The sequence below is a fragment of the Haemorhous mexicanus genome, chromosome 14 (assembly GCF_027477595.1).
Source record: "Haemorhous mexicanus isolate bHaeMex1 chromosome 14, bHaeMex1.pri, whole genome shotgun sequence".
In the NCBI taxonomy this organism is placed as follows: domain Eukaryota; kingdom Metazoa; phylum Chordata; class Aves; order Passeriformes; family Fringillidae; genus Haemorhous; species Haemorhous mexicanus.
Window position 1 is genome coordinate 16,005,260 of NC_082354.1, and position 27,979 is coordinate 16,033,238.

The 27,979-nt window shown below is 48.8% G+C and overlaps 2 protein-coding genes and 1 long non-coding RNA gene across 9 annotated transcripts in view; 1 reads left to right on the forward strand and 2 right to left on the reverse strand.

Moving 5' to 3' along the window:
* BRWD3 (bromodomain and WD repeat domain containing 3) overlaps positions 1–714 on the reverse strand; it is a 49,272-nt gene extending 48,558 nt beyond the window's left edge. The window contains exons 1-3 of the mRNA XM_059859225.1: positions 518–714; positions 374–432; positions 198–227 (exon numbers count right to left, since the gene is read on the reverse strand). Coding sequence (XP_059715208.1) covers positions 198–227; positions 374–432; positions 518–554 — 126 coding nt within the window. The 5' untranslated portion in view covers positions 555–714. The remainder of the gene's footprint in view (positions 1–197; positions 228–373; positions 433–517) is intronic.
* LOC132333792 (uncharacterized) lies at positions 63–20,392 on the forward strand. 5 transcript variants are annotated; one of them, XR_009488267.1, is made up of 6 exons: positions 63–421; positions 5,769–5,978; positions 6,257–6,383; positions 10,198–10,370; positions 11,620–11,722; positions 11,799–20,392. It is a non-coding gene; the product is annotated as an uncharacterized LOC132333792 (long non-coding RNA). The 5 variants fall into 5 exon arrangements; XR_009488265.1 differs by having other exon boundaries at positions 64–421; positions 11,855–20,392; XR_009488266.1 differs by having other exon boundaries at positions 64–421; positions 11,971–20,392.
* On the reverse strand, positions 19,995–27,885 carry HMGN5 (high mobility group nucleosome binding domain 5). 3 transcript variants are annotated; one of them, XM_059859228.1, is made up of 7 exons: positions 27,839–27,885; positions 27,576–27,678; positions 26,414–26,443; positions 25,709–25,738; positions 25,209–25,259; positions 21,902–22,045; positions 19,995–20,696 (listed from the first exon to the last, which is right to left on the reverse strand). In XM_059859228.1, exons 2-7 carry the CDS (start codon positions 27,588–27,590, stop codon positions 20,649–20,651), a joined length of 318 nt encoding a protein of 105 aa, XP_059715211.1. In that variant the 5' UTR covers positions 27,591–27,678; positions 27,839–27,885; the 3' UTR covers positions 19,995–20,648. The 3 variants fall into 3 exon arrangements, with proteins under 3 accessions (XP_059715211.1, XP_059715212.1, XP_059715210.1); XM_059859229.1 differs by having other exon boundaries at positions 27,576–27,619; positions 27,841–27,858; XM_059859227.1 differs by lacking the exon at positions 27,839–27,885 and having other exon boundaries at positions 27,576–27,832.
* Positions 27,886–27,979: the final 94 nt, after the last annotated feature.

Genomic DNA, 27,979 nt, shown 5'->3' on the forward strand with positions numbered 1-27,979 from the left:
CGGGGAACCCCCCCCCCCGTGCCCGCCCGCGCCCCCCGGGGTGGAGTCCCCCGGCCGCTGCCCCCGGCCCCGCCGCGGGACAGCCGCGCTCCCGCCGGGTGTCCCGGGCGGAGATGGGCTGGGTTAGACGGGGCAGGGCAAACGCCGACCCCGCCGTCCCGAGGGCTTCCCCCGTCCCGCCGGGGCAGGCGCCTCACCTGGTGCTCCTCCAGCTCCTCCACCAGTACCTGGGGACAGAGGGACACACAGACACACACAAAGGACGTGAGTCCGGCGACCGCAGCGCAGCGGCTCCGCCGCCCCGTCCCGTCCAGTCCCGTCCCGTCCCGTCGCCGCCCGCCCGGCCCGGCCGGAGCGCCGGCTCCGCGCTCACCTGGGCGGATTTCTTGCAGGGTCCGGACTGCAGGAACCGTGCGATCAGGTAGTAGAGCTCTGCGGAGGGGCGGGGGAGAGCGGGTTAGACACGGTTAGAACGGAGGGGGTGCGGAGCGCAGCCCCCGCCGCCAGCGATACCCACCGGCTTCCAGCTGGGTCGGGGCGGCCGCCGCCGCCATCCTCCTCGGGAGGGGGAGGGGAGGTGGCGGATGGCGCCCCGGGGGAACTCGGCTCCTAGTGCGGGCGCAGCCCCATGCCGGAGCGGCGGTGCCGGTGCGGGGCGCGGGTCCCGGTGCGGGTGCGGGCGCGGGTCCCGCCCGGGCTCATCGCGGCTCCGCGGACCGAGCGCCGCCGGCACCGCCCGCACCGCCGCCGCCCGCCGCCGGGGGGCGCGCGCGGCAGCGCCGGGCGGGCGGGGGGGGCAGGAAGGGCGGGGCAGTGACGCGCCGCGGGGGGGGGCGCCCGCCACTTCCGGGTGACGGCTGAGGGAGGAGGAGGAAGGGGAGGAAGAGGAAGGGCCGGGCTGAGAGAGCCGGGATGTGCCCGAGGCGTTTGGCCGCCGTCACGGGGCTGCGCTTAGCCGCGCTGTGTTTCAGAGGGCTCAGTGGCCGTCACGGGGGAACGCTAACGGCTCCTGTCCTCGCGGCTTCGGCCCTCAGCGCTCCTAGTTGTCCCTACCTCAGCCCTCACCGCTCCAGCTCTCGTGACTCCAGCCCTTCCCAGCCCTCACGGCCGCAGTGTTTTCGGCCTCTGGTCGTGGCCTCCTGCCTGGCAGCGCCTGGGAAATGGAGCCCCATGTGCCTCAAATGAAGCAGTTTTTAAGAGAATGGAGGGATTCGGGAATGTTAGGGATCCTGTCAAGGGTAAGGGGATGGAGCCGGCCACAGAGGGGACACAGGACTGCGCGGTGGGGAGGTGACAGTCCTTCCGGGCTCCCGGGAAACAAGGCCTGGCTGCAGGGAAGTGTCTCAGGTTGGAGTGGCTTTAGGAGTTAAAGTGTTTGCTCCCAGTGACCAGGAAGTTCCAATATGATGGATACAGCACCTGTTCTTCTCAAGGATTAAAGGGGTCGGGGTCAGGGTCAGAGTAGATAGTTTTAATGGAAATAAATATTTTTCCATGGGATGCATCCTGCCAGAGCTCCTGAAATTGGTGTCACTTCAGCAATGAGTTGCTAAAACACATCAAGTGAATTGTATTTTATCTCAAGTACCTGACATTTGGTGTTAGAACACCAGTGTCATCGTGGCATAACACCACTGTCATCGTGGCATAACAAAGGACAGCCTCTCCTCATGCCTGGAACACCGAGAGCTGAATCACTGTGAGTCGATGCTCTGGTAATATTAAGAATAAATTCAGATCGAGCACATATTTATAGCAGCTGCTATGGTCTGGGTTTGCTGTGGAGCACTGGCTCAGAGTTTTGTTGCTCTGCAGTCAGGATGCAGTCCTTCCTGCTGGCAGCTCCACAGGATGCCTCCAGGCACCCAGGGAGAAGGATTTGGGGATTTGGCATTAAGCTGCTCCACATAATTCACCTGTACTCACCTGCCCCTTATCCACCTGTGGAAGCTGTTTTGGGCCAGGAGCTTAGATTAACTGATTTGTGGACCCTGTTTCTACTTCATCGTCCTCTAAAGTTCTTGAGTTCTCAGTGACTGTTGATAGGATTGAGAATGGTTTGGTGGAAGGGACCTTAAAGTTCATCCAGTCCCACCCTGCCATGGGCAGGGACATCTTCCCCTATCCCAGGGTGCTCCGAGCCCTGTCCAGCCTGGCCTTGGACACTTCCAGGGATGGGGCAGCCACAGCTTCTCTGGGCACCCTGTGCCAGGGCCTCAGCCCCTTCACAGTAAAAATTTCTTACAAATACCCCACCTAACCTTGCCCTCTGGCAGTGGGAAGCCATTTCCCCTTGTCCCAAGTCCCTTTCCATTTTTCTTGTAGGCTCCAAACAGTTACTCAGGGCAGGTTCATTGCTCAGCTCGTCGGTAGAGAAACATGAGGTGCCACCTCACCAAGCTGCAAATTCCAGTGCCTTCCCAATAATAACAGCTCTCCCAGCTTCTCAGCAGGACCCCCGAGGCTCCAAGGCTGCAGAGCTTCCCAGAAGAGACAGGGTAAAACTGCTGTTCTCAGAACGAACTCCCAGCCAGAAGTGCACACTGATCCCACTCTCTGGAGAGGTAATGTTTCTCCCACTTGACTTCAGAGCCCAGAACTGCAAGCTCATCTTTTCATGCATGATGGGAAGGCAAAGGAGAAAACACAGATGATGTTTTATAATATACCCTGAAAGTAAAAACTCATCTTCCTGAACTGAACAGAATTCCATGTCAGGGGAAAAACAGCCCTGTTAATACTGGCCAGCACCATGTCCTGGTGCTTTTGGGTGCCAGCAGCTCCACATCCATCCTTAGGTGAGACCCCCACCTGCCCAGCTGCCTCCAGCCCTGGGATCCCCAGCACTGGAAGGACATGGAGTTTTTGGAGTAAGTCCGGTGGAGGCATCAAGAAGGTCAGAGGGAGAGTGCAGCTCTGCTGTGAGGAAAGGCTGGGAGAATTGGGGTTGTTCAGCCTGGAGGAGAGAAGCTCCAGGGTAACCTGACTGTGGCCTTCCAGTGCCTGAGGGGGGCCACAAGGAAGATGGAGGGAGACTACATGGGCCTGGAGTGCCAGGACAAGAGGGAATGGCTTCCCACTGCCAGAGGGCAGGGTTAGCTGGGATATTGGGAAGGCATTCTGCCCTGTGAGGGTGGAGAGGCCCTGGCACAGGTTGCCCAGGGAAGCTGTGGCTGCCAAAGGATCCCTGGCAGTGTCCAAGGCCAGGTTGGACGGGGCTTGGAGCAGCCTGGGGTAGTGGAAGGTGTTCCTGTCCGTGGCAGGGAGTGGGGCTGGATGGGCTTTAAGGCCCCTTCCAACCCAAACCATTCTGGGATTCCATGATTCTGTATTTCTTTAGGAATGTGACATTTCCTTGTCACCTTTTGGTGCCTTACTGACTCTCCTCACTCATGGTTTGCTTTTATTTGAGCTTGGGGTGGCACAGGTGAAGCTGCAGCACCACCAGGCCCGTGCCTGTGCCTGTCTAGAGCCCATGGGGATTTCTGCGGTAACTAAAAGAGGCTTTCAAAAGCCTGGGATAGAAAATGCTCCCAAAGTGAGCTTATCCACGCCTTGCTTGTGTCCTTCCTGCAGCATTCCAGCTGGGACCCTGGCTGCTCCTTGCTTGGTGCTCAGTTCACGACCTTGGGTCAGTGCTTGAACGTGCTCAGTGTTGCTTCACATCGTGGCTCAGATGGATTCTTGCATCAGCAGGAGGGAAGGGTGTTGGGAGTGCCCCAGATGTGTCCTGTGTGTGCTGAGGGCACAGCTGTGCAGGTACCTGCACCAGGGGCAGGTACAACCAGCATTCCCTGTTCCCAAACAGTTCACAGGGGACTTCCCTCATGCTGGCTGTGGCTGGACAGTGCTGCTGTGCAGTCACTCCTGAGCCTCTTCCTGACATTGCTGACTCCCTGGCACCTCAGCTTCCTCTCTTTAATGCTCTCCCCGTTGCTTCATTACTCCCCAAGCCTGCTACAAGGGCTGTTATTGATACCTCTTCCCACCTCTCCTGGGTTTTCCCCTCCAGGAGTCATGTCTGGTGAGGAATGCCCATCCTCTTTTTCCCCAGCAGCTCCATTTCCACACCACACGTGGATTCTGCAGCTCCATGACTCATCTTTTTCCAGATCCTCTGCATCCAAGCAGCAGCATGCTGGGGGTGATAGTAAATCTCGGAGTGAAAGCAGGATTTTATGGATGTGCTGATTCATCTTTCCTCAGAGCAGAGCTCTGTTATGTAAATGCCAGCAGCAGCTGGTGGCAGGAGGAGGGAGAACAGACTAATGAGCCACGGAAGGATTCAGGAGCAGAGATGCTTTAAGGAAGGAGCTGGATTGTAGCTGTTTCTTTCCATACTGCACTTTAAAGAAAAAAAAAGAAAGTTTTTGAGGGATTTTAGGAGTAGCAACTGATGACATTCAAATACCCATCGCTTCTCTCTGTTTGGTGTTGTAGGGAGTTCTACTCTCAGTTTTAGTTAAAAGTAAAACTGAACTCCCTGTTTAGTTTGACTAAAAAAATTAAAAGAACTTCCCCACAATCAGCTTGTAAAACCAGGTAAAGGTGTCTCTCTCATGTTTTATTTATGATTATTCTGCCCTCATGAGTCAATTCCGGTTTTAGCCATGTGTGAAAACAGAATTGTGGTTTAGCGTAACCAGAAATGTACAGTTAAAATAATAAAAAAGAAAGTTTAGAATGGAATTGTGCAGGTGTGGTGGGTTTACCTGCATTGTACCTTTCCAGTAAATGTAGGTAAGGATTCACATCCCTGAATCCAGCTGGATTTAAACACTGGAACAAATTAAGCATTTTTGGCTTTTTTAAAAAAATATTTTCTGTGTGCATTTCATAAACTACCCCTGAGTTGGAAGCAACCCACGAGGATTTCTATGAACATTCTGCTCATCTTGGGTCTTTCATATGGAGCTAAATGACAAATAAGGATGGTAGTTAAATTAAATCCAAGTTTTTGTTTAGCTGATTCAAAAATAAGAGCTGTTCAGAAGGAATTCAGGCGTTGGTTCCTTGTGCTACACAGTTGTGAGTAAAGGAATATTGAAAAGTCCAAGCTTATTTTAAGATCTTTACATACAACCTCAAATTTTGATATCATAGTTTATTTTAAAAAATGAGATGCAAAATAATTAGCACTAATTACCATTGCTGGAGTGCAGGGCTTGTGTCTGCAAACCAACATCCTGTTTTTGCAGGGCAAATCCCCAAGTTCCCACTCCTTCCTGTGGTTCTCTTCTTCAACAAGAGCTGTTAAATAATATCTAAATAGCTGTTAGATATTACACAAGATCTGCTCTAGGATTTTTGCTATTTTTAATAATTTATTATTTAATTTCTCTGCTGCATCATTCCAATCATTCCTCTAGATGGTGCCAGACATCCAAGAGTTGGGAGCAACATTATCCCATAGGAAGGCGATGGAGGAAAAGCCAGGACGCCGCTCGCCTTTGTTTCTAAATTCTATCTTGCAGCAGTTCATCTTGGTGATTAATCACTTGTTCTGGTGATGTAAACAGGATGGTTTTTTCCGTTTGAGAATCCTAAAATCCATTCAGCCTAAATTGCACCTGTCTGGAGGAGTGTCGTCCCTTGCTCCGTGGACTGATCCATATCTCATATTCCTTATGGCAGCCATTAGCTGCTGTGAGCTGTGATCAGTGTGTGCAGCCCTGCTGCGACTGGGTGAACTTAATCTGCCTGGTTTGCAAAGCAGTGAAATTTCTGACTATTATCTAAACATTTCTCCTTATCTCTATTTCACACAGAAATGCCAAATCCAGCTGTGGATGGAACACCCAGGAAAAGGGGTGGCTCTGTGTCCCTGTGTGCTCTGGGCTCTGCCAGTCGAAGGACCGGGGGAATGATATCAGTGTCAGGTCCATCCTCAGATCTCTGAATTCCAACTTTGTACCTCAGAGTGCCTGGAATGCCCAAGTTTTATAGCAGCAAATTTACTACTGGGTGTAAGTGACCAGGTAGGTTTTGTTATTGCTGGTGTCACTACTGCACCCTGCACAATCTCTGTCTAAGGGCCTGATTCTGACTTGTGTCCCCTGGTTGGGATCAAGCCCCCTGTTCCCAGCCTTTTCCAGCTTCTCCTGACATGCCCTGGCTGCTGCCAGTCCAGGGGTCCCCTGTACAAGGATCTCGCCCCAGAAATACCACTGATGTCATTGGGGCTAATTCAGCAACTTCCAAGTCATGCTAAATATTTTTAAATAGTCCTTTGATGCTTTGTTTGTGATTTTTTAAGTTTTTAGGGCCAAATCCTGCATTTTGGGCTTCTCCTGGAAGCCTGGGCACAAAGCATCTGACTGCAGCTGGGAATTCATCACCTCTCTCCCTGGACATGCAAATTTCACTGGAACTCCCTCAGCTAAGTAAACAATTTTAATAAAATTACATCCCTTTGTATCCCATGCCTTTTTCCATAAAGTTTTGAGGATTTTTGTGTTTTAATTACATTTCTCATTTTCAAATATCAGAAATATTTGGAAGGAGTGCAATAGGGTTTTTTAGAGTGCTGCTTTTATTGAAATAAAGGGTTACAAAACAGTTTGATGTATTTTTTATATTTATTGATGTCCCTAACATGCAGACATTGTAAATAAGCTCATTAACACTCTTTAAATATGGTCTTATAAAATTAATTCTCAATTACTGAATGAGGTGATGGATTAGAAAACTGTCCTGTGTAAATTTGCTCACAGGAGTGTGAGTTTAGAATGAACTTTCTGAATAATGATCATGGAATCCGAGGATGGGATTTTGGAACATTTCTTAAAGCACTGTCCCATACAGGAATTCTCTTCCCATTATCTTTATTTATTGATTATAAAGCCTCTTCTTGTGATCTTCAATTTGGGATGATGTCTCCCTCTTATCCCTCATAAGGAAAAGCTTTATCATGGAAGCTTCCATAAATTCCTCTGCAGTAAAGTGGCCCCATATTTCATTTAATTCTTGCACTTCCATCATTTAATGGACATTCACATTCTCCTGTAGCTGCCCAGCTTTGTATCTCTGGGAAAAGTCTTTCCCCTGATGTCCTCAGGAGTTCAGATTTCAGAATCTCTTTTTATTTTTGGCCTTAACTTATTAGGGCTTGAGACATAACCTCCTAAAATATGTTTTGTGTGTCGTCTTGATTTGAAGAGGCCCTACATTCTTGGAAGGTCCTTAAAGTGGTTTTTTTTTTTTTTTTTTAATTAAAGGACTAATTTAATTTAATTTCCAGTGAGGTGGTTTTCAACACCTGCAAGTTCTTGCCCTCTTGGCTGTTCCCTTTCATTTCTCTTACACCAATAAAAGTCTATTAAGAGTTTATGAAGTCCCCAAGTTCTGTGTGGTTGAGTTTCTGCTGGAAAACCACCACAGGTGGAAGGTGAAGCTGTGAAGGCACATGGTATCCATCAGGACAGAACTGTGCCATCAGTCCTTATTTCCCTGAGGTTTTCTTTGTTATCCCTGGATTATAATGGCATAAGTATGGAATATGGCTGTAGAGGTGGAAAAAAAGCTTCTCCTGTTCCTTTTCCACATTGTCCTTGAAGTCTAAAGGATCTGCCATTTCCTGTTGAGGATCCTCTTCTCTCCATGTGTTTCCTGATGTCTCTGAACACCCTTCTCCCTCCTGCTCTGTGCAGTCAGTAGATCTCAGTCTCTTCATTTTTTTCCTCTTTTTGCTCCTTCCTCCTGCTTGCTGACTGAGGTTGTTACAGGTAACACCTTTCAGACCTTGACTTTTTTCCAAACTCATCTTCCCATCTTGACTTTGCTGCTGCCTATGGACTCTGCCAGCCCCCCATGCCCTTGTATTTGGGGGTTTTGTCCTTGCTGACTCCAGGATGCCTCTGGAATGGCCGAGGAACCTTCCCATGGGAGGCACAGTGCATCCTGAAATGGGAGATGGAAAAATCCCATTGAGAGTGATGCTGTCCTCTTGGTGCAGGTTTCAAGCAGATATTGGAGAAATCCTGGGAGCTGAGAACTGAGGGAGGGATTTAGGGAGACCAGAGGCTCATGAGATGGGTCAAGACTCTTGAAAGCGTTGTTTTGTCTTTCTTGAACATGTGGAAAACAAAACCAAGCTGCAGCACTCCCTCCCTGTCAGGAGAAGAAAGCAGCAGGACAAAATCTGTTGTTGGAACTTCCCTCCAGCAGCACTTCCATCCCTCCCACCCAAGGGCAGTTGGGGTGAGCCATGGCCATGCTTGGGGGGACTCATCCCAGGGGACGTGCCAGTCCCAGAGCTAGGCGCTCTGCTTTGTTCCCTGCAGCCCCACCCAACCCCTCAGCTAAAAATGACATTTTTCACCAGCTGCTAAAGTCTTCTGCTCCTGCTTTCATGTTAATTTTGGGAGTTTTCAACTGGACTCTGAGCTACCTCATTCAGGAATCCACGTGGCAGCCCCGAGGTCCAGCCCCATCTGGGTGACAGAGTTTGTTTCCTTTGGCAATATGGATTTAACAACCAGGCTTCCAGCCCTGGGAATCATTTCCCTCAAATAGCTGCAAAATAAATGATGGGACATTTTCCAGTGCAGTGCTGCAACCACCCAAAACACCACTGTAGAATTCACAGAGGCCAGGCAGAGTGAGTGCATTAAGCAAGGCTTAGGGGGATTATGGAATTAAATTGGGAGCCCCTTCCACCCTTCCCCCAGTCAAAGACACTCAGAAATAAATAATAAAAAAGGGTGTTAAAACAATGGCTTTGGCTAAAACCTCTGCAAGCAAAGAGCCTCGTGGAGGCTGTTGCTGAGCTGTGGACTGGTGTGTCCAGGCTGTGTTCCAGAGGGTTTCCATCAGGGAGCTGGGGTGATCTCAGGAACACCCAACGGCCGTGCCTGGAATGGCTCTGCTTCCTGAAATCCCTCTGCGGAGGAGAAGTGCCCCAGCCCCTCATGCAGCACAGGACCTTGCCTCCTCTTCTCTGGCCCTGCTGCTGCCTTTGGCATTCCTCATCCTCTGCCTGCAATTCCCAGCTCTGTCCTTTTCCCGGCATCAGGAGCATCCTGCTCCTTTCAGAGAGAGTTTGTGCAATGAAAGCTTTGCTTTAATCTGGGCTGGATTTAGCCAGATGCTGCAATCCTGGGAAGGCTTACACAGGGCTCAGGTCTGCCATGGGAATGTAGCCCTGATTTGATAATCTGGGAATGGTTTATTTAAAATTAAAAACATAAAAAACCTTTGAAACAGCTTTTTTTTGAGCTCCTTTGGCCTTGCAGTAGAACAGGCACCCTGGCTCTCGGTCACATATAGGGCCTGGCACCCATGAAATAGGTTTTAGGCTAATAAGGCACACTCTGCTTGCTTTAATTAAATTAATTAGAGCCAAAAAAAGGCATTTCCCATTAAAAGTCTTTAGCATCATAATAACACAATGAATTTAAATATTTAATATAAAAATACATAAAATTAAATATTAATTTCCAATATACTTACAGAGCCCATTTGACCCAAATAACCCCACAAATATTCCCTTACCAGAGAATCCCATTTTTTACATCTTTATTAACATAATTACAGACCTTTGTATTTAAAAACTTTATTTTAGTGCAGTTCTCTTGGTAATAAAATTAATCCATGAGACACCTGTGCAGCAAGAAATAGGATTTACAGAGATTTTAAGCTTTTGGGGGCAAACACGGTTTATTCTTGCCCGTGTCAAGGCCTGGGGTAGATGAACACAGTGACACCAGAGGCAGCTGAGTGTATTAATTAGTGCTAATTAATAAAGCTACCGGGTTCTTTGACCTTCTCACAGCTCACTGCACGGGTGGAGGAGGAAGGATAAGGAATGAGCAGAGGAAAATCCTTTCAGTCGGAGTTTTTCCATGCCTGCCTCTCCTCTCTGACTCCCCCAGGTCCTGTGTCCCCCTGTGCCTTAGCAGGGAGTGGTGACAGCTCATCCTGCAGGCTGGAATTCCAGGGAATCCTGCAGCCCCGTGGGAAGCTGCTGCCCAGGAAGGGGCTGGGATGCTGACTGCTTGTGACAAGTCTTGCCTGGGAGAAAACCAACACGGCAGCGGTTGGAAACCTGAATGATGTCACTATGGCAACAAAATAACTCACCTTAAAATAAAATGTGCATTGGAAGCAATCTCATGTGCTCAGGGAATACAGGGAGGAAGCTCCTATTTTTCATATGTATATATTTTTATATTTATGTATTTTTTAATATTTTTTCAGCTTCCTGAATTTTTGCCCTGTTACTAGGTGCTGATGCAGATGTAAGAAATATTTTAATTTCTCTCAGCAATGAAATGAAACAGAACATGACCAGACCTCCAGAAGAAGGAAAAACGTGTTTGCTGGAGGGCAGGAAAACCCTGGAGCTGCTGATAACTACAAGTCATTCTGATGTATGTGAGATCCAGACTATCAATATTTGCAGCTCACAGCAGTGATTTGGGACTAATTATTGCTAATATTTTTCATGGACATAGTCCATCCTTTTCCAACAATCCCAAACTCCATTTCCATATTTCTGTTCCATATTCCTGTTTTTTCTAGACAGGTTTGTTTTCCCCTTGTTTCTGCATTAAACAACAGCAACAGGTAGAAATGTAGAGATTTCTCTGGAAATTCCAAACTCTCCCTGGCTCTTATTATCCCATGAACATCCCAGCCAGGTTGGAGCTGTGGTGATTCAGCCACAGTGCAGCTGGTGAGATGTTTCCAAGTTTTCTCATAATCCTGGATGCTTTTTAGACTGGAGTGGGTGACTTTGACCACCTCTGTTTGAGGGAGGCTGGGATGGGAAGTGCAGTGGTGGGGTGAGGCCATGAGCTGTGCCGAGCTGCAGCAGCCCTGGCAGCTCCTCGGGGATCCATCCCTGGCAGCAAAGAGGAGTCGTTCTGTCAGGCTTTTCTCCTGCTTGCCAAAGGCCAGGAGCATTTATGGGATGAAGCATAAGGCCATGGAAAGCCCAGCACCCCTGATCTGGTCCTGCAGCGACCCTTGACTAATCCAGGGTAAAAATAGAAATACAAATTATCTGGTATTTCACTGGGCAGCAGAAATCCAGCAAAGGCTTGAGTCTGAATCATCCAGATGATGCTCTGCAAGAGGGGGATGTTGCTCTGGAAATCCCACTGATCCCCAGGGACTGGGATCATGATCCAGGTGGAGATATGCTCCCAGTGCTCCAGGGGGCAGGGCAGGGCTGGAGCTGGAGCTATTTGAGCCGAGCAGAGGCAGCCTGCATTGGTGTGCTTGCCCAGCGTGTGTGTGCTGGGGACAGAGCATCTGCCTGAGAACGGGCAGAGAAGTGCCAAAGGCTCCACAGCCACAGGTTTTCCCATGGTTTTTGCAAAGTTCAGCCCATTCGTAAAAGCTGTGGAAAGCCCAGCACATCCCAGAAGGAATCATCAGCAACCACAGCTGCATGAGCAGCTCTGGACTTCCAGTTCTTGCAGTGCAAAAATAAATACATTTACAGAATGACTGTATTTTATATAATATAATACAATACTTATATAATGTATAATTCGATATTATCATTATATTATATAATATCATAATTTTCCTCTCCATACCCCATTTTCTGAGAGCTTTGCACCCAGTTTAATGGCAGTGAAAATAATTTACTTCCAACTGCTTCTTATATAGGAGATCAGAAAAAGTGGTTCAAAAGGAATGAGGTTATGAAGCACGAAAAAATACTCCAAAACAACTATGGAGGAGGGAAGAGGAATTTCTGCTCTGACCCTGGGTGAGTTCAAGGGGGTACTTTGGATACTTGGGGGCCAAATAATGCTAATGAGACTGTCACATTTTGACGTCATCAGCACAGCATCCAGACACTGCCTCTCTCCTTCCCATCGGTATTTCCTTGCAATCCCAGATCCTCTGCAGCCTCTGGTCATTGGGAGAGCAGGGAATAGCTGCTGCGGCTCACTGCTCCCGGCAGCGCGGGAGGGATGAGCCGAGACTGAAATCGTTTCCTACCATTCATGTCAGGACGACTCCAAGACCGGCTCCGGTTCCATCCACATCACTCCTGCACCCCATCGCTGCAAGGAAAAGTAATCACTTGTCTTACCTCCGGGTTTAATTAGTCCCTGCTCCGGGGCTAATTAGGAGCGCGGTCCGCGCGGAGGTCGGGGCCGGAGCCCTCCCTCCCTCTCCCGCTCCCGTTCCCGCTCCTGCCGCCACTCCCGCTCCCATTCCCGCTCCTGCTCCCGCTCTGTGCCATCTGCCATTGCCATGACACTGGCTTTGCTTTTCACGGCTGGCTGGGCGCGCTGGATGCGCGGGGTAATGGGGCTATTTTTCCCCCCTTGGTCTTTGGAAAGGAAATAATAATAATAATAAACCCAGGAATGGCTGGAACTGCTGCACACTGCCCTTTTCCTTCCCACTTTTGAAGCTTTTTAGCATTCAGTTTTCCAGCAATTGGGAGGAAAATTGCCCTGAAAGAAAGAAAGAAACAAAAATCTGTGTTATTTTTTAAACACCCCCCCCCCCCCCACCCCCCGCGCCACACAGGCAGCTGCAGAGAATTTCTCTTCCAAAGGGATGATGTAATGGGCTTTGTCAGCCAATGCTGGAATGAATAAAACCCGAGACCCGAAATCCATCCAGGCTTTTGATGAAACTCCTGAGGTTCCTGGAGCCTCAGGAGTGGTCGCCAAAATAGGCTGGAACTGCTGGTTTTGTCATGCAGCTCTTGAGAAAAGTGAGATGGAGAGTCAAGGGCTCCAACCAGGGAATAACCAAAACCACCAGGTTTTGTCCCTGCTGAGGGAAAGGGGACCTTGTGGGGCATCTGGGGACACTCAGTGAAGGGGTGCACAGCCCTTGGTGCCAGGACATCAGTCCAAGATTCAACACAGAATCACTCCTGATCTGAACATGGCACCTACAATCACATTTTATAGAGAGATAGATGTGTGTATTTATTATTATGTATATTATATATAATTCAATATTATTGCCCAGAGAAGCTGTGGCTGCCCCATCCCTGGGAGTGTCCAAGGCCAGGTTGGACAGGGCTTGGAGCAACCTTGGGGCTAGTGGAAGGTGTCCCTGTCCATGGCAGGAGGTGGGACTTGATGGGTTTGTGGTCCCTTCCTACCCAAAGCAGTTGGGGATTCTGTGATATATATAAAACATAAATATATAAACTATACACAAGTATCACCAATTCCTGCTGCAGCAATGGGCACATTGTTGCTCTCCCGAGGATGTCATGGGCTGCTGAGGCCAGGAGATCTCTCACTCTGTGACTGATCCCAAGTCTTTGCTAGCTTTCTTTGGGGCCCCTTTAGGCACTGGAAGACGCTCTAAGGTCTCCCAGAGTTTTCTCCAGAGCACCCCCAGCTCTCCCAGCCTGTCCTCATAGGACACACTGCACTGTTCCTGTCACCCCAAATTTCTGCAGCAAAGAGGCTGCAGGGCAGGCAGGGAGAGCTCCCTGCATTCCAGAAGGTTCCAGCTCTTTCAGGGACATCACACTTCCAGGTGATGGAGGAGAATCATGGATACATTTTGTCTTGGCTGCTCTCTGGCCCCTGCTTGTGCATTCTTGCTGGGCATCCCTGCAGCAGGAGCTGGGACAGAGCTGCTGCCACCATCCCCCAGCCCTGTGGAGCCACCAGCACGGTGCCACATCCAGTTACACCCTGAGAGCTGTGGTACCTGCTCCCAGTCCCCATGCCGCCACCCCAGCAGCTGGATAACCCCAAATTCCCAGGGATGACCTCGCTGTGTGTGCAGAGCAGCCGTGCAGGAGCCCCCAGCCAGGACCACCACCTAGAGGCTACAGCACCAAGTGAAGCCAAGAAGATTTACAGCTAAGATGGGCCACAAAGGAGGTTGGAAATAATTCCCAAGCCCAAATGGAGCAGCACTGGGAGATGGGAATCTAGACTCCCTCTCCAGCCCAGTGGTGGCCATCACATCACCTTCAGCACCAGCAGCACTCAACAAACCTGGGCCCTAGGGTGGCATTTGGGGAGGGAGTTTTGCCAAGAACAGGAGGATGTGGTGCCCTTTTCCTCCTGGGAACAATTCACCTCCAATGGAGAATATTTCCAGGAACACACCTGCACAGGGGGATGTGCACAAACCAGGTCAGTGGCACAGGGCTTGGCAGGGACACAAGTGGTACCTTGGGTACATCCATGCTGTGTGTCTGTCCCCACCAACAGCCACATACAGTGAACAGCAGGGAAGGTTTCCTCCTTTCAAAGTGCCCAGAATGTGGCTGGAGGGGCTCAGACCAAAGGGGAAGTACAAACCTGTGCCCCCTCACCCCCCAGCTCCTTCCAGAGGTCCAGGGCTGGGAACAACTCCAGGTCCTCTCCAACACCCATGGGTTGCTGGTCCTGCACTGGTGACATGTCTTTGTGTCTCACAGCCCCACCGGATCATCCTCCAAGAATTTGTGTAATCACTTCCTAAGCCATTATGATTCCTGGGCTCCATTTGGGCAATGAGTTACATGGTTTAATTACTCATTGTGTGAAATATCCTCGTTTTGCATCTGCCACTCTGTAATTTCATTTGGGGCCTCTTTGTTTGCTTTGTGTCCCCACACAAGAGCCACCAACCCCTATTCACTGTCCCTGTGCCACTGCACCAGGGAATACAAATCCCACATCCTTCTCCCTCCTGTCTGTCAATTCTTTGCAAGACAAAAAGGGTAATTTATTTAATTGTTGCTGATATAATGTCCTAAAAGTCTCCTTTCCCCTCCAACAGTTAATTACACTTGTTAATTATTTTAATTATTCCCAGGGTAATGCTGTAGGTATAGAGTAGCATAGGAGTAAACACGGAGTGAGGAAGTTGGGGTTTACTCCAAGATCTCAGTTGATAACCAGGCTGTAATCACATGGGTGGTGAAACCACAGCAGGGAATGTTTGGCCTGGATTTGGAACTTTCTGTTGGCAGCATGGAAGGATTTATAGGAAGAGACGGCAGATCCTGCAGGATTGCCCTCGGATGAGGCTCGGAGAGGTGACTCCAGCCGTTCTCTCCAGGCAGAGCCAGCACAAAATGGAACCATGGCTTGGGGAAGTATTTTTGGTCAGCACCTCCGTGATGGTGGATTTATATGAAGGAAGAAACCAAACCAAGCAAAATTCCAGCCCGCTGGAAAGCTGAGGCTCAGCCTGAGGCTTCAGAACAGCCCACCTCCACTCCAGCCATGTTCTGAGGGGAGCGGTGGCCCTGGATCCATGAAACAGCAAAACTCGTTTGTGGTCCCACAGAGCAGCCTCTGCCAGCGCCCCTGGAGCCAGGGTGAAACCCGAGAGCTGCCGCAATCCAAACCTTCTCCACAGCTCCTTTTATCTTCCTGGGGGGAAAACAAACAGCGCAGAAGCCGGAGCTTTGTGGCTGGGATGTTGCACATCTGGTTTGAGCTCCAAGAAATGCACTTCCACCCCCTCCCCGAATTGTTCATGTTAAACAAACAAAACCCCAGCGATTTTGTGAGATTTTGGCTCTGGGATAACTTTGGAGCAGCTTTTTCTGAGAATTCCAGGCTTGTGCTGCACTTCATCCCCAGTGGAAGCAGCACACCTCGCTCGCCAGGAGGGAGGCACTTCCAAAGGGGAACAGCCATGCCCTGGAACCCCCTTACCGGGAATGCTGCTGGGAGTGGGAGGGGAGAGGGGTCTTGACCACTCTGTGTTTCGGTTTCAATCCAGCATTTTTCCCTGTGTAATTTATGCTTCCTCTCCCTCTTTTAAGAACGTCTGGAATTGTTTAAGATGTGTCCAATTGTATTAAGTTGCCTTTGAGAGCTTTATGGTGTCAATTGGATTTCCACTCTTAGGAACAGAGCTTTCCAATTTGCTGTTTTTCCCTTTTCTATCACATCAGCACCAACATCTTTTCAGTGCTTTCAGGTGTTACCTCAGCTTGAAGTTCACACGAATCCCTGAACATCACTTCCATTTGACACTGTTCCAGTGATTCCCTGGTTGGTGCTGCAGGAGGGAGTGTCATTCCTCTGGGGTCCTGTCCCACTGGCTCCTCCCTGTCATCTTCCAGCAGAGGTGGATAAATCAGGGCAGATCATGGAATCATGGAATCACAGAGTGGTTTGGGTGGGAAGGGACCTTAGAGCCCATCTCATTCCCTGCCATGGGCAGGGACACCTTTCATAAGACCAGGTTGCTCCAAGCCCCGTCCAGCCTGGCCTTGGACACTTCCAGGGACTGGGCAGCCACAGCTTCTCTGAAAAGAGATGAAAGGTGTGGGTGAAGGGATTAGGAGCAGTTCTGATCCTCTCCCTATCCCCTCCTTGACTCACCCTAGCCCAGTCCCAATCACACCACTTCCAAAGCGGGGGACAACAGCCACACGAGTGACCAGTGACATCTGTCCCCTTCTCCATGCTCACTTGTGACCACCTCCAGCTCCTCCGGGCACTGGGGCAGTCTGGAAGCCACGCTGCCATTGTTCTCTCAAAGGACAGAGCTCCTCGAAAGCCGCCCAGCGCCGGCCCGGGGTGTTCCCAGCTGCTGGAGCCCATCCAGGGCATCAAGTTTCAGAGCGGGGGTGGGGGGGGGCTCCCGGCAGCTGCACGGGAAAGGAGCAGCACCACTGAGACAGTCAGAGGGAGGAGCCATCGTTTCCATTGCAGAGATTCAATTTTCTTCCCCCTTCATCAGATTAACACCAGTGTCACTCCATTAACTGCCAGGGAGCTGCTCTTGATCTGAAAATCAGACCTGTCTGAGTGTCACAGAATCCCAGACTGGTTTGAGTTGGAAGAGACCTCAAATATCCTCTAGTTCTGACCCCTGCCATGGGCAGGGACACCTCCCACTCTCCCAGATTGTTCCAAGCCCCATTCAGCCTGGCCTTGGACACCTCCAGGGATAGGGCAGCCACAGCTTCTCTGGGCACCCTGTGCCAGGGCCTCCTCCCCCTCATGGGGGAGAATTTCTTCCCAATATTCAAACTAAATCTATCCTCCACCTTAAAGCCCTTTCCCTTTGTCCTGTCCCTCCAACCCTTGTTCAAAGGCCCTCTCCAGCTCTCCTAGAGCCTCTTCAGGCACTGGAAGGGGGCTCTAAGCTTTCCCCAGAGCTTTTCTTTCCCACGTGAACATGCCCAGCTCTCCCAGCCTGGCTCCACAGCAGAGGGGTTTTCTTATTTTTTTGTGTACAGTCACTTCCCTCAAAGAAGCAAAGGTAAATGTGGGATGAACCTGCAAAATCCTTCCTTTTATGTGCTTGGAGGGGTTGTTTTATTTTATTTTCCCCATTTCCCCCTTTTTTTTACATCCCAAGGACCTCACTGTGTTTGCCATTCTCTTGCTTGCTGAGGCAGCAGTGCCTTTTCCCTCTGTGCTGCTCCAGCACGTTGCTGATGGTGGAGACCAGGATGAAGTCTGGAGGTGCCTCCTCTGATTTCCCAGCCCTCCCAGGACAGTGACCAGTGTTTTCAAAGTGGTTTTCAGTGGGTTTATTGTTCTGAGCAAACAAAAGCAAATGCTTGCCCAGTTCTGTTGAAGATCCTGTGAGGACACTGTGTGAGGACACTGTGCTGCTCTGGGAGCCTGCACCAAAAGCTGGATCATGGAATTACAGGAACTTTTAGGTTGGAAAAGCCCTCCAAGCCCATTGAGTCCAACTGTTCCCCCAGCACTGACAAGGCCACCACTGGCCATGTCCCCAAGTGCCACATCCACAGTTAAATCCCCCCAGGGAGGTGACTCCAGCCTGTGCCAGGGCTGGACAACCCTTTTTTCCCTAATATCCAACCTAAACCTTGTCTGGTGCACCCTGAGTCGGTCTCCTCTCCTCCTGACCAGCTGCCTGGTCACCTCACCATGCCAGGGTATTGCCAACGCCACTCAAATCTCTTCCCATGACATCACCTCAGAACCATCACTGCCTTCACACCCAGGAATCTCTTCACCTTTGCATCTTCAAGGTCCCCAGTTGTTATGATGAATAATGATAACCAGATCCACAGCAATCTGTGGGTGTTTCCTAACCAGCATCAGACCCAGTAACATCTGGAACCCAGGGAACAGATCGGCAAGGACCCTTTCTCCACAAATTCCAAATAAACCTGAGAGTTTGAAATCTCTCCTTTTCAGACAAAATAAGCCAAGCTTGGGAGCTGCCATGGAGCTGGCTTTGGATTGTGTCTAGACACCAGGAGAGCCGTGGAGAAGGGTTTGGCATAAACCAGACAATCCATTCAGTTGTGCAACTTTCTCAATACCCCATGGCTCCGAAAAGTTATGAATTTGAGCAAAATGTTCTTGGGCAATTTTCTGTGCTTATTTAAAAGAGGAATTTGATTAGAACAATAGTTATAGAATTAAGAACAACTCCCACCCTGGAATTCAAAAAAGAAATAACCAAAACCAAACAGCTGTATGCTCTGTGTAACAACCTCTGGACTCAGATGGAGAGACACAACTTGGGATCAGAATGACCTCATTCCAAAGGGTGTTTGTACCTTGGCAGATGGATGGATCCTGTGCTAAGGAAATATCAACTGTACTCAGTGTCTGCTGCTTAAATCACAATGCTTGAGACATTCAGTGACGAGGCTGGAGCCAAAGAGAGGGAGGAGCCATGGTCCCACGGCACCAGGGCTGGGAGAAGGGGCTCTTTCAGAGAAACCACTAGGGTAGGAAATAACACAAATCTAAAATATTTCTAATATGCATTCTCTCCCTGGAGCAGGCCTATTGGGTTTTCTCACTGACTGCTGGCTAAACTTATGGAATCATGGAATCCTGGAATGATTTGGGTGGGAAGGGAATTTAAGAGATCATCTAATCCACCCCCTGGATTAGATGATGTCCACCCTATGGGCAGGTGCACCTTCCCCTATCTCAGGCTGCTCCAAGCCCCATCCAGCCTGGCCTTGGACACTTCCAGGGATCCAGGGGCAGCCACAGCTTCTCTGGGCACCCTGTGCCAGGGCCTGCCCACCCCACAGGGAATAATTCCTTCCCAATATCCCATCTAACCCTGATTTCTGTTTAAAATAATTTCCCCTTATCCTGTCACTATGTGGCTGTATGAAAGGTCCCTCTCTCTCCTCCTTACAGGCTCCCTTAGGCACTGGAAGGGGCTCCAAGGTCTCCAGAGCTAACTCTTTTCCAGACTGAACACCCCCAGCTCTCCCAGCCTGTCTTTGTGGAGTGGAGATTTGGTGAATCATTTTTAGATGTCAGTCAGGATGACATTTGAACTGTTGTTGGACCATGTTCCAACTGGGATGTTCAGTCTCCCTGCTTTTACCCACATCTCAGCACACTTCCACCAGGCACAGGGAATCCAGTTACTGCTCCATCAGTTTTCACTGGAGGAGAGACCAGAGCATGGTCCAAAATCTCTGCTGGATTAAGGGAATACAGTGCCAAGGAAAAGGCCCCCCAGAACTCCCTCACCTTCACTGCTGAGGAAGCTGGAGCCCAGTGAGCCCCGAGTGTTTGTACAGAACAGGTAGAGCAGCAGGAATAACACTCCCCAGTGCCTCAGGCCTGGAAAATGAAATCCACATTTAGACATCCTCTAGTGGCCCTGGGGGACTCATCCTGAGCCCCACTGCATCCAAGACACTCTCACTGAGGTGCTCTTTGGGGTTTGGACACAAAATACTTGAGCTCTTGGATTGCTGGGCTGAGGAACAATTTAATGGGAGAGAGGTTTCTGCATTGCAGACATTTTTCTTCTTATTAAATATATCCTGTAGATATATCCTGGATGTGAAGAGACTTTCTATAAAAGCAGGTTTTAGCAGGAGTTGATAAAGTTGCACAAAAAAGCTGTAACAACAGAACTGGGACTTAACCCCAGGTCACTGGTCTGGTCCAGTTCTTTCCCAGAATGAGGAGGCCTGGATTAATGGGAAGTCACACAACTGAGGCAGAGAGGGGCTTCAGCCCCAGCCAAAAGGCCAAAACTCTCCAGCTCCATGGGCTCTCCCTCTCCCACTGCAGCTCTCCTGGAATTTGGGACCTTTCCAGCAGCACAAGCAACAAACCACAATCAGCTTTTGAGGAGTCTTTTTTATTAAGATAAATCCAGCAAAATTCCTAACAGTGGGTACATACAACCAACCTGCCCTTTTTGAAAAGAAATGTTTGTATTTCATTTAAAAACAGGATTACACTTTTATTTATTTATTTTTCTTTTTTTTTTTCAAAACTGACAAAATAAAATTACATTTGGGAAACAACAGATTTCCAGCTCTTAGGTTTTTTCATGAAAATAGCTCACCTTCTTTATAAAAGCAACCCACAGAACCACTGGAATGTTTCACACGGTTATTTGTTTTGAGACCTCCCCACTTTAAGAAACCATACAACACATACAAGGGAAAAATTAAAATCTGAAGTCTGTAAGCATGACTTACACAAAAAGGGACACACTGACAGAAGTCAAAAGCTACCACCACTTATTCTTTCCATGTACCATACAAACTATTACAATCACAAAATTTAAAAACAATGACTTTTTTTTTTGTTGTTTTGTTTTGTTTGTTAGGGATTTAATTCCCAAGTAACCGAGATGAAGATGTTCCATAATTAAATTCATGCTAAAAAAACCTGCATTTATAAAATAGTTGATAAAAATATTCCTCTCTGTTAACAATACAGCATGGAGGTACGGATACCAAATGATGGAGATATAGGGCAGGGTTAACATTACTCGGACTTGGCTTCCTTATCATCAGATGCTTCAGCAGCTGGTGCCTAAAAAAGGGGTTGGGAAGAATAGAAATATTATTGGCAATGCTAATTGGATTCCAATCTAACCAGCATCAAAAAGAGACCAGCTTGTTAACACAGGCATGGACAAGGCTTGGTGTGGATAGACAGGAATGCACAGAAAGTATTGATACAACAATGGGCAGAAAATTCTTAACATAAAAACACAGGAGTATTAATTAGTGAGGTAATTTTGGAATAAGTGCCTGCAGAGAGGCAGAGGTTTGCAATCTATTTTAATTAGGATCAATTATATATCAGGGAAGTTCAAGCGCTTATAATGGGGCAGTGGAAGAATTACACATCAACCACAACCCTGCTCTGTCTGAAATTTGGGGAATCTCTTCTCACCATTCTCTACAAAAATGTGCCTTTACTTTCCAAGTCAACATATCAAACCTGCAGAGCTCCCTCAAAGCCCCTCTGAAGCACATCAGCCATGTGCTGCTCTAACCAAGCAGATCCTGATCTTGTCTTAGAGATGAAAGAATAAAGGACCCTTGGCTGGATGGGCACTCAGCCCATGAAGAGGCACCACGGTCAGTGACAGAACACAAGGGCAAAGAGAGCCCTGAGCAAACACTGCTTCACTATCAGCAAGGAATCTGCTGGGACAATCCCTCAGCAGCTGATGGAGCCTGCAGCTGGACCTAGCAACAGGCTGAGGTAAGGAGCTGCCACAGCAAGGACCTGTGAGAAGAGGCTGCAGATAAGAGACAAGACTGAGTCTACTTTGCAAATCTCTTGTTGAATTGTTCTGAGCCAAATCATTGTTTTAAAGAATTGTGTAGAACTCAAAACCAGATTTCTGGCCCAGCACCAACCCGTGCTGAGCAGCAGAGGAACCCAACAGTCCAGAGGGGATGTGCAAAGTCAGCTCAGGGCTGGAAGGTGATGTCCCTGGGCTCCACTGTTCCCCAAATCCCGGGCATTGCTGTGAGCCAGCCCTGAGAGGGAGCAGGGCCAGCACACAGCACCTGTGGAAGGGCTCCAGCACAGGGCAGGAAGGAGCTGGAAGGAGAAGGCCATTCCTGCAGGCTCTCCCTGGGAGCTGCCCTGGGCAGGTACCACAGCTGCTCTGTCCTCACAGTGTGGCAGTGACCCCCCACCCTCTGGAGACCAGCAGAGCTCCTGCAGCTGTGCTTCCAGCACATCTGGCTCTGTTCCCAGCTTTAGTGGAGCTAAAGTACCTCATTAGTTTTGGTATCTCCATTTTCAGAGTGGTTTTCTTCTTTAGCATCCTCTTGTTTAGTTTCCTCTTTGCCTTTGGCTCCTTTCTTCCCTTTTGTTGCTGCCTTTTTGTCCTCCTTTTTATCATTTGCTGCTTTTTCTTTCTGTTAAGAAAACAGATAGTGACATATTAAATCCTGATTTCCACCTTGTACATCAGCATATTCTCAACTCCAAAACTCTCTGCACAACCTCCTTCCACCCCCCCAAACTTCCTACTGACCAAGGTGAGATTGAAGTTTCACAGGGGAAATGTTTTCCTTCCGTCTGTCCTGAATGTGCTACAGGGAAGTGCAGAATATAAAAGCAGCCATGGCTGGGGTTAAAAGAATTCTCATTTTAAATAGGCATTCAATTAAATTAGCTAAAAAATGCTGAACTGGCCTGTACTTCTGCCCTGCTGCTGAAAGGCAGCCACAGAAGAAAACCAACATGTGCAAACACCAGAATACTTCAGATGTGCTGTTAATGCCTATTTAGAAAACTGTAACAAAGCTGTAGGCAAAGGACTTTCCCCCTTCACTGCCAGAAATATTCCTTGTGATAATAAACTACTTCCATGCCAGAAAAACTGGGGACTCAACAGCATCACTTTGCTAGCCACAAGAGAGTTGCATTTATTATTTAAGTGCAGTTTCTTATATGTGGATCAGGCTAAATCAAAACAAAACCCAAAACCTGATGCTTCTGTAGTAATAATTTTCCATAGGCAAGGTCAGATCCTGACCCAAATACCTGACCCTCATTAGTTTCACTTCCAAAGATGTGCCTCTTGCTGCCAATAAGTAACAGCACTGGCTCAGCCCCTTGCTTCATTAACCTACTTCCCACAGAGGAACAGAAACCCTGCAAGATCTGCTCACAGCTGAATGAGGATAAATGAAAATTACTAGATATACATTTACCTACTCAGGAGATTCCTCTCAGTGACTACAAGTTACCAAAAGGCTACAAAAAGTTTACTTTCTTACTTAAACCCCTGAGTTATTAATGCACACAGTTAATTCACCTTAAAAATGAGCTGTTAAGGGCAAACTCAGAGTGTTAAGGGGTGAAGTCACCTAATTCTTCAATTAATAAAAATTCACCAAAATTAACAGCAAATCCTCCAATAATGCAGAAAATTTAAGGTGGGTCAGTATATTCAGTGAGTGAGGGTCTCTTTCCTCTCTACCCTCTCACTCAGTCTGAGGGATTTCTTCTCACCCTAAAAACTCTCCTACAGTGGGATGTCAGGAGTCCCTGTCTTGGGAATACCCAATATCCTGGTGCTGTTTGGCAGTGAGAATTACAATTGTACTATGGCACTGCTTATCTGTTCCCTTATCCCACCAACAAAACCCCACAACAAAATATTAGCAGAGCTAAACCCAATTCTCTGTGCTGGAAAAGTCTCTCTTCAGAAAGCCCTGGAGGACAACCCAGGGAAATGGACTTCCATGGCTGAACTGACTGGAGAGAAAGGGTCCCACAGGACACAACAGGTCCTCAGCTACAGCATTGTGTTCACTTTCCTCAGTCATTTTGCTCTAGAGATGGCAACAACAGTTCAAAATTCAGGTCCTGCATTTTAGAAGTGACAAAACTCCTTTGCCAGCTCCATGTTTTTCAATGTGGCAAAGTTTAACGGGTGAAATCTGTTCTGACACACGGAAACCATTCCAAGATCCTGAAGGCTGACAAGGAAAGCTCTTGGGGCAGACACAAATTAAAAATGCCTCCACAATTCTTACTCCATCACCCTTTGCACGGTGTTGATGCAGTTTGAGGAGCTCTGGAGAGCCAAAACCACAGCTCAGGTGCCCTGGCTTCAAACAGCACCTCAGGAGCAGGAGGACCAACGCCTCCCAAGTCCAGCTGGGCAATTGCCAAGGCACAGCTCCCAGGGGATCCCTGCATGATCCCAAAGGGAGACCACAGCACCCAGCTGTGCACTGGGGGCCCAAACAAAGCTTTGTCAGTCCCTTACAGACTAACTCCTGCACCCCTCTTCCTCCAAATTTTCACACTCTGTTAAGGCAGTTTTAGTGTTTAAACCCTGCGATGTTTCCATGAATAGAGAAGCAAACCTGGGAAACCCAAACACAACAAGGTGGATCATCCAGTGCTGCCCTGCCTTGTGTGCCACCAGCAGCTGCCTCTGCTCTGCCTGGGGCACCAGCCACTAGAGGGAAGTGCAACCCAGAGTGTCCCGTGCCACATCCAGCCAGGAATGTGGTCTAGAATTCCAGCTGCAGCCAAGATGGAATGGAAAAAGCTCACTCTGCACAGCACTGAGATTACAGAGCTGAGCCCAAAATGACACGTGGGGTTCCCTCCCTTTCCAGCATCTCTGCTGCTCCACACAGAGGATGTGGAGGGAAAGAGTTCCCTCACCTGGAAGTCTGCTGGGACATAGGCAATTACAAATTCCTTCTCAAAGGAAAAGGAAAAAGCTCCTGGTTTCCAGCTCATCATCTCCCTCTGTGACCAAAGTGTCTCTCCCCATTCATCATCTCAAACCACAAGAAAAATGTGTGATGGGAACTGGTTAAAAACAATCACTGAAGTTTTGTTGCTGGGGTGTTCATGTTTTTGGGGTTTTTTGTTTGGTTTGTTTTGGTTTTTTTACCTGCAAAATCCTAAATGTTTACAGAAAAATCTAACTAAAAGACACTGCAAACTGATGGCTGGGAAGGCTGATAAAAAGGGGATGGAAAGAAATCCCTCATGGATTGCAGAACTGCCCCCTTTGAAATTTCAAACTGTTGCTCCAAACTAAAAAAGAGCTTTAAATAGTTTATTTTTAAATTATACTGTCAGACATGCCAATGTTTTTGACATTTCCAAAAATATCCAGCTGAAGGGGTCTCTAGAACTCTGAGTGATTAAAATGTGATAAACTGATAACTAACTGCAGAGAGGGCCTCAGAATGGAAATATAGTAAGAAACTGCAATTAAAAGCACAATTTTCACTGCCTCCTCTAATTGAGTCTCTGATCTCTACTCCAAGCATCATTTTCCCAACAATGCATTATATGAAACTTCAGAATGGCCTTGTAAAGCAGCAGCAAAGCCTCACCACAAGGGATTTCAAATCTGCTCAGTTTACCACATTCCTTCAGTAGAAATTGGATAAAATTATGTCTTTCTCATTCTTTTAGCCCACATAATTCCATCTTAAAACTTTCAAGATATTTATGAATAAGCAAAGTGGTTATTTGTGGGGGGTTTATCTCTGTAAATACCTCGAGAAGGAAAAGACCACTTCAGTTCAAGACCCTTACCTTAGGTGCTGCCTTTTTGGGCTTTGGCTCCGGTTTGGGTGGAGCAGGTTTCTGCAAAAAACACAAGAAACAAGTCTGCTGAATACCAGAAATAAATACTTATTTTTATGAGCATTACCTTGGTAGCTTTTGAAAATTATTTGTTGGCCCTGCAAAAAAAATCAATGGGCAAATTACCAGGCTAAGGAGAGAGCAGGTGATTTGCAGAGCCATGAGCATTTGTATGGAGAAGTCCTACAGGGAACAAATCCATCCTGAAATCAATATTCCTTAACTCTGGATACTTGTGCCCAGATGGAATGTGCACTAACACAGACCTTGTATCTCACATGAGAAGTCTGGGATGTGGGGATGTTCAGGCAACAGAAACATGGAATGGGAATTTTAAATACTGCAATACTCTAAGTGTGCCTTTCCCAGTTCTGGGGGAAAAAAACCCAATAGTTTATTTTTAACTGTCCCCATCCCAAGTGATAAAATATTAAAGGATAAATACTCACAGCAGATAGTCTGGCTGACCTTCTCTTTGGCTGCATAAGGAAAGATATGTCAGTAAAATTCAGAGAGCACATAAGGCACAGCTTTCTCTTAACTGCCACCCAAAATAACATGGCATCATGAAGCCCCATAGAAATCCTAGGATTTAGGAAATTATGGGCATTATGGTAAGGACCTTGATGACTCCCCATCCCTGGAAGTGTCCAAGGCCAGGCTGGACGGGGCTTGGAGCAACCTGGGATGGTGGAAAGTGTCCCTGCCCGTGGCAGGGGGCGGAACCAGAGGATATTTGAGGTCTCTTCCAACCCAAACCATGCTGTGATTCCACGATCCCTGTACACCCAGCTCAGGGCATTCTATGACTTCCTAGAAGGGCACCTTTGCTCGGCAGGTCTCTGCTGCCGCCACTTTACTCTGCTGTCATGGTAAGGGATGAATGTTCTTCACTTGCAGGAGATGTGAGGCCAAAAGGGACATGTTCCCACTGGAACCTGTCCCTGACCTCAGCCCAGGGGAGCTGCTGGACCCCCAGCACCACCTGGGGGGGGTCACCTGCCACCTCAGAGGTCAGTGATGGTCCTGAGCACCCCAAAACCAGGTACAGGCCACCCCCAGGGGCTGAACACCCCTCATGAGCTGCGTGGGCTTCCTAATTTCTGCAGAACCCCACGGGAATTCTTGGAGTGGGGACCACACACAACTCCTACCTCCTCCTTTGCCTCGCCTTCAGCTGGAGCCTGTAAAGAAAGCGAGACACTGAGGTGAGAAGGCAGCACCGTCCCTGTGACTCCACCTGAGCCCTGAGGGGAGCCGGGGGGGGCTCACAGGGCCCCCCAACACCACCCGCACAATGGCGGCCTCCCCCCATCCCCGCCGCCTCACGGACTACAACTCCCACAATGCCCCGCGGCCGCCGCTGCTACGTCATCACGTCGAGTTCGAAAAGTTCCCGCCAATTTCCCCTCACACAACAAGGTCGCCGCGGGCCCCGCAAGGACAATGAGGGACCACCGGGAACGCGGCGATCGCGGCCGCCCGAAGCGTTTCCACTGGATCCGGGCCCTCGGCGGCCCCGTCCGGCACCGTGAGGTGCCTGGACCGGGTCGAAACCCCTCGGGCGGGCGCCTCGGTGATTGAGGGGCGACCGCGTCTCCGCCCCGCCCCCCCAGCCCGCGCTGTGAGGGGAGAGGGGGGCGCCCCATATTCCCGCTGCCCCAAAGTTCCTGACTACGGCGATAAATCCCTTTTCCCCGCTTTCCTTGAAGGCCAGTTTCAAATTCTGCGCCGCCTAATGGCCCCAAATTACCATTGCACAACCATCTGGTATGACAAGAAGTGGGAGGCAAAAAAAAAAAAAAAAAAAAAAAAGGAGAACAAAGGCAAACGCAGGAGAAAGAGGCGACGTTTAAAGGCGAATCCAGCCGGGAATGGCGCGATGGGGATTAAAACGCTGGCGGAGGTGGGTGGGGGGGTCGTGGCGCAGGTTTTGGGGGGGTTTTGCTGCCCCGCGTTCTCCACAGGGGCAGCACAGCACTATGGCTGTTTGTAATCCAGCATGGAGACACTGCTGCTCCAGCCTTCTCCTCCTTCCCAAACAAAACAGCCCAAAAGTGAACTCGCCGCGCTGCCCTGTCCGCCCCGAGCCCTCTCCCTCCGCTCCCCGCTCCGCTCTAGGACATACACCAAGAATTAAAAATGCAAAAAATGAGAAACCAACCAAAAAACCCAAAAAACTCCACACACACACGCGCGCGCGCGCTAAATTTTTTTTTTTTCCAGCTAAATTTCCGCGATTGCCGCTTTAATCTCTCCCCCTTCGCTTCCCATCTGCCTTCCCTCGTTTTTGAATTATTTTTTTTTCGTACTTACCTTTCTTTTGGGCATAGTTGCACCTTAATAGTTGATTGCAAAACCTAATAGAGATAAGATATCGAAAAATAAATGGAAGCGGCGAAAAACTGTTCCGACCGTCCTGCAAAAAAAAAAAAAAAAAAAAAAGAAAAAATAGACAGGAAAAAAAAAACCAAAATAAAAAGGAAGATGTTTAAGGGACCAAGAGTTAATTGCGGCAGAAACTGAACAAAAAAAAAAAAATCCCCCCCTCTTTATTGCAAACAGTAAAATACACCAACACGCAACCAAACTGCATGAATGGGGAGCGCGAGATGGGCCCGGCCGCTGACTGACGGCCGCAACGGCCAATGGGAGCGTGGGGAGCGACGCGGGGGCGGGGCGTGGGCGGGGCCGTCGTAGCGCGAGCGCCGCGCGCTTTC

Excerpts from the sequence above, each read along its gene's own strand:
- HMGN5 (XM_059859228.1), bottom strand. Across the intron at positions 25,739-26,413 it reads AAGGCGAGGCAAAGGAGGAG|CCAAAGAGAAGGTCAGCCAG; the intron begins GTAGGAGTTGTG and ends TTCCTTATGCAG. Across the intron at positions 25,260-25,708 it reads GGTCAGCCAGACTATCTGCT|AAACCTGCTCCACCCAAACC; the intron begins GTGAGTATTTAT and ends TGTTTTTTGCAG.